General features: G+C 63.5%; 1 protein-coding gene across 1 annotated transcript; it reads left to right on the plus strand.

Annotated features, from left to right (window-relative positions):
- Window positions 1-17: 17 nt before the first annotated feature.
- LOC105310295 (sodium-independent sulfate anion transporter-like) lies at window positions 18-5,383 on the plus strand. The gene is made up of 5 exons (XM_011386482.2): window positions 18-883; window positions 1,386-1,578; window positions 1,882-1,967; window positions 3,757-3,836; window positions 4,949-5,383. Exons 1-5 carry the CDS (start codon window positions 701-703, stop codon window positions 5,109-5,111), a joined length of 705 nt encoding a protein of 234 aa, XP_011384784.1. The 5' UTR covers window positions 18-700; the 3' UTR covers window positions 5,112-5,383.
- The last annotated feature ends 6 nt before the right edge of the window (window positions 5,384-5,389 follow it).

Raw genomic sequence — 5,389 nt, forward strand, 5'->3', positions numbered from 1 at the left:
TTGCTGGGGCCGGTGGGCCGCGGACCGTCTCCCAGTGTGGAGTCCCCACCCTTAGACGCCACGGTCCCGGACAAGGCCTTCGCGGGTGGGGGCCGCGTTCGATCCTGAGTGGCCCCGCCAGGCGGTGGGGTGGGGGGGGGTGGTCCGGGACCGGCTCTGCGCGCTGGGTCCGCCAGGGGACTGGAGGATGCTGCGCCCTCGGAATTAGTGGAGGGGCCTCGGACGTTCTCCCAGAACCAACTAGAACCCGTGGGGACCCTCTAGGGACGCGAATGCCATAGGTGGAGGTTGGAGTAGGACACAGCCTCAGGATGGGAAGCACCCCACCACCACCACCAGTGTCGGAGTGGGTGGAGCCCACCCTGGTGCACAGTCGGAAAGCCCGGAGAGGAGACACCTGGGGTTGGGGCAGGTGGGATTCTGGGAGAGCAGCGAGCAGGGGTCGGAAGGGCACGGGAAGGGGACGCCACCTTCTGCACAGGTTGTTGGCTTCCTCTCTCAGACCAGCAAGGTGGGGAGACTTAACCCATCTGGCTCAGATGCCACCCCACTGGGATGGGAGGAGATGGATCTTTCCTGATGTCCCTGCCCTCCCCCTTGAAGCCCAGACCCTGATTGCTGGTCTCTGTCCCCTACGCCCAGCACAGGCACGTCATCATCTGAGAAGGCGCTGGGTCAGGCCAGGCCCTTGGGGGCCAGCATGGCCCCAATGTCCTGCTGCTGCTCCCCTGCGGCCGTGCAGAGGCGGCTGCCCGTCCTGGCCTGGCTGCCCAGATACTCCCTGAAGTGGCTGAAGATGGACCTCATCGCTGGCCTCTCGGTTGGGCTCACGGTCATACCCCAGGCGCTGGCCTATGCTGAGGTGGCTGGGCTCCCACCCCAGGTGAGGTGTCTGCCCCCCTGCTCCTCCTGTCCCCTCCATCCCACCTGACCCCACTCTGGGCCCAGAAGCAGAGTAGAAATCCTCCAGACAAAGGGGGCATCCAGGGCTCAGCCCCGTGGGGCCCGAGAAGCCTTGGTTTACGACCTGGAGCGTGTGACTACCTGTGGACAGACACACGCCTTGTAACACCTCATCACTGCACTTGTCACGCTGCCACACACAGGCACCGAGCTAGTTCTGGATTGGGTGACGGGGCCAGCGGAATGGCTCATGTGGCTGTAAGAGGTTTCTCAGACTCAGACCCAGATGCAAGCACACAGGCCCCTTGCAGGCCGGTAGGAGAAAGGCCCACGGCTGTGGATCAGAGAGCAAGGTTTCCCTGCCCGTGGGCGCTGGTGGACCCTGAGGCCACAGTGGACACGCGCTCCCTGTGCTCAGACGTCTTCACTAAGGACCCCGTGGGTGTGCCTCCTGGGTGCTCATCCCTCTCTCTCCCCAACAGTACGGCCTTTACTCTGCCTTCATGGGGTGCTTTGTGTATTTGATCCTGGGCACCTCCCGGGATGTGACTCTGGGCCCCACAGCCATCATGTCCCTCCTGGTCTCCTCCTACACCTTCCACGAGCCTGCCTATGCTGTTCTGCTGGCCTTCCTGTCGGGCTGCATCCAGTTAGCCATGGGCTTCCTGTGCTTGGGTGAGACTCTCGGGCCTTCCTGCCGGGGGGCGGGGGGCTGTGGTTCTGCTCTTCCTGGGGAACCAAGGCACCTGCGTCCTGAGTTGTCTGGCCCTCAGCATTTCCTCCTCTGCATTCCAAAGGGCCGTCCCTGCGGAGGTGGGAAGGGGGAACCTAGCCTCATCTCCTGCTCTCCAAACCAGCCCAAGCAGGGCGTGTGGCCCGCCGGTCCTTAGCCCCAGCCCCACGCATGCCAACTCTCCCAGCCCACGGTCCCCCATGGCTTCTGGGATCAGCTCAGTGTGCTCCCTGTTGGCCGGCCAGGGTTCCTGCTGGATTTCATCTCCTGCCCAGTCATCAAAGGTTTCACCTCCGCTGCCGCCATCACCATCGGCTTCGGGCAGGTCAAGGTGAGCACGCTGGTTGGTGCTGGAGTATCTGCCAGGTAGCAGGACCAAAGCCTGTCCTGAGATGTCTGCGCTGGTTGACATGCTGCTGTTCCCGAGCTCAGAGCACGTGGTGCTCGCGTGGGTCCCCATTAATAAAGCGACCCCTCGGGGAAGATGTGTGATGCTCAGATTGTCCAGCAGGTAAGTCAGGGGGCCTGTAGTGACCGCCCTGCTCTCGTCGGGGTTTTCTGGCCGGTGTGCTTGGCCGCCCTCACAGAGTGCTCTCTCCCGCTGCTTTCGCCGCCCCCTCGACCAGCAGGCCCTGGCAGGTCAGCAGCACACTGCTGGATTCCGGCCAGTTCTTCCACGCCCACTTAGCTGGGTGATTTCATGTTCACGTTTCTGCCAATGTCTGTGGAATGTTTCTCAAATGCCACGCTTTTTCGTGTTTCTACATGAGCACCGCTAAGAAGCGCTGGGATTGGCGGTCACTGGTTAGCCCAGGCTGTCGTTCAGGCCCCTGGCTCTGGGCTTGAGCTCCTGGAGGATGGGACCGCTTTGCTGTGCTGGGTGCTGAGTAGCTAAGCGCTCAGCTGCCTGTGCAGAACCAGCTGAGCTGAACTGTGCACATGAGGCCAAGGGGCCCCTGGTGGCAGGCTCAGGGCCATCTCCCTGTCTCGTGACCCGGTGTCACCGCCCCAGCCTCTCCAGGGTGTGGCTCCCAGGGCCGAGCTCTGCTCCCGGCTGGTGAGCGTCCAGCCCATGGCGACGTGTGTGGGAAGCAAAGGCACTGATCTAGCCGTGCTCTTCCTGCGTGCGAGGCGCGGGGTCCCACGCCTGCCCTGTGTTTAATTCTCACAACACGGGGTGGGGTTGCATGGGGTCATCGCCTCCGTTTAGGGAGGAGGAGACGGCTTTGAAGGGAGGGGCGAGCGCCCTTACATGTAACGTGCAAGTGTCAGGGCCACCACCGCCTGGCGGGACATCTGTTCTTTGTTCTGGAAACCGTGTGCCCGTGTTAGTGTTGGGAATGTTCTCTCATACGACGGGGCGTGTGTAGGGGAGCCCCTTTCTGCATCTGTGCTTATAGACCCTCGGCCCCCAAGTCGAGGTCGTGACAGCCGCCTGAGAGCCCCAGGCTGCGGTTCGGGTGGGGGTCCCTGCCCTGTTCAGGATAGAAGCCCCCTGTAGGTGTCCACCACCCCAGTGCCCTTCCCCGTGCGGGGCTCTGCCCTGCCGGTTTGGGGGTCCTCAGAGCTGACCCCTTGCAGGCTGGGCCCCGACTTCTCTCTCAGACGCTTCCGCCCTGTCTCAAGCGGGAGGAAAGACTAAAGTACAGAGCGGAGCCCTTTTCCTCCCCCGCACCCCTGAGGGCTGCGATCCGGGCGGGAGGCCCGGGCTTGGGGTGTTCCTTCCGGCGGGAGGCGGGGCCGGCGGGCGGACCTCAGGCGGCAAACGGGGCGTCGAGCCAATGGGAACGGGGCCTGTGGTGGGGGCGGGGCCGGGGGGGATCCCTGGCCAGCGCCAGGTCCCACCAGCTTCCCTGCTCTGGGGTCGCTCGGGCTGAAACAAAAATCATTCGCAAGGGCATGCCATGAACCCCAAACGACGAGAAATGCGCCCACCCCCGGTCTCTCCCCTTCTCCCCCCACCCGTAATTTTGACCTCCTGTGCTCGGGGGCTCTGGGTCTTTGGGAAATTAGCTGGTGGTCCCGAGAATCCCATGACGTGGGCCCGCAGGAAGGGCCGGGAGGGAGGCGCCGCGGGCCCGGGTCCGGGAAGGCCGTCTAACCCGAGTTTGTCTGTACAGAACCTGCTGGGACTGCGCGACGCCCCCAGGCAGTTCTTCCTGCAAGTGTATCACATCCTCCGCAATGTCGGGGACACCAGGTACCCGCTGGCTTTGTTTCTGCCGCCCTGGGAGCAAGCCCTTCCTTCCAGACCCCGCCCCCGCCCCTTCTCCTCCGCTCCCAGGGGCCGCTCATTTCATCCTCCGGGGACTGCTGCTCAAACAGGGGCCCTGGGAGCAGCACCGCGGGGAGCCGGTTAGGATCCCAGGCCCTCTGGCCGGCCCAGACCGGCTGAGTCAGTCACGGTTACCCGGTTGGGGGTCCCTGTGCACGTGGAAGGGTGAGAAGCCTGCTCTGGACGATCTGAGAGTCCATCACGTGACCCGTGCACAGCTGGTAGCGGCAGTGGAAAGTGACCACGCGGCAGAGAAAGCGCAGACGGTGTCCTCTCCAAGGCCCGTAGCCGAAGGAGGAGGGGACACAGGGCGCAGGGAGGGCAGAGGCCACCAGGTTGTGCAGGTGCCCGAGGGATGGACGGCGGTGATCAGAGCTGGTTGTGGGGTTCCTACGTGGAGGAGGGGTCCCTCCCAGCGGGCCGGCAGGTTACAGGGACAAACAGGAAATGCTCCGGAATGAGTTTAGCGGGAGCCAGGACAGCTCTCTGGCTGGAGGAAGAAATGAATCAGCTGGGGCGGGGGCCGTAGTGGGTGCAGCCAGCGGGAGCCGCACTGAGGCCTGGAGAGGGTGGGGAGACCCAGTGACTGCCCCCTCCTCCCCCTCTGATCTTTTGCTGAGGCTTCCCAGAGCTGAACCTGCAGGGAGCTGGGGGTTTCCTGACCGTGTCCTGCAGAAAGTGGGGGGCAAACTCCTGGGGGCAGCGGAAATGGAGACCCACCGGATGGAGAACATCATAGGCCATCAGAAGTGAACCTTCTGGAACAAATGAGGCCCAAGGAGCCCAGAGAGCTCTGTGACCCAGAACGTGAGCTAGCAGCCAGGCTGCCACTGTGACAGGGACCTCCTTGCCCAGTCCTGCACGGGCTCGTGCCCTTACTGAGTCCTGAAAAAGTTTTCAAAAGAACAGGGATGCAGATTGCTTAGGAAAAAGCAGAAAGCAAATGAGAGAGAACGCTCTCCAGCAGACGTGGCATTGGCCGGCCAGCGGGCGTGGGCCACCGTCCAGGCTGGGCAGTGACCAGCGTCTGTCTGCAGGGTGGGTGACGCTGGGCTGGGGCTGGTCTGCATGCTGCTGCTGCTGCTGCTGAAGCTGATGCGAGACCACATGGCTCCCATGCACTCTGAGATGCCCCTCGGTGTGCGGCTCAGCCACGGGCTGGTTTGGACCACCACGACAGGTGAGGGGCCTGCCGGCTGAGGGACGGCTGCCACCGCTGCGCCACGCCGCACAGCCTGGGCCGCAAGTCCTGGTCACCCCAGGAGCTCCAAGCCCCATTCCTGGAGACTCCCTTATCGCCCGTCTGGGTGCGACTTGGGAACTGGGGTATTTAAAACTCGCTGGGTGGTTCTGATTCGCCCCTGAGGCCGAGAACAGTGTTTTGCAGTGGGAGTTCCCAACCAGGGGTGACTTTGCCCCCAGGGGGCATTGGGCAGTGTCTGGACATTTCTGGTTGACTCTACTGGACACTACCGGCA

This window comes from Pteropus vampyrus, unplaced genomic scaffold (assembly GCF_000151845.1).
Source record: "Pteropus vampyrus isolate Shadow unplaced genomic scaffold, Pvam_2.0 Scaffold1910, whole genome shotgun sequence".
Classification (NCBI taxonomy): domain Eukaryota; kingdom Metazoa; phylum Chordata; class Mammalia; order Chiroptera; family Pteropodidae; genus Pteropus; species Pteropus vampyrus.

Bases quoted from the DNA above. Each gene is read 5' to 3' on its own strand.
- LOC105310295 (XM_011386482.2), top strand. From the start codon at position 701: ATGGCCCCAATGTCCTGCTGCTGCTCCCCTGCGGCCGTGCAGAGGCGG. The intron at 1,579-1,881 runs GTGAGACTCTCG...TTGGCCGGCCAG, and splicing joins CATGGGCTTCCTGTGCTTGG to GGTTCCTGCTGGATTTCATC. The intron at 3,837-4,948 runs GTACCCGCTGGC...GTCTGTCTGCAG, and splicing joins CGCAATGTCGGGGACACCAG to GGTGGGTGACGCTGGGCTGG.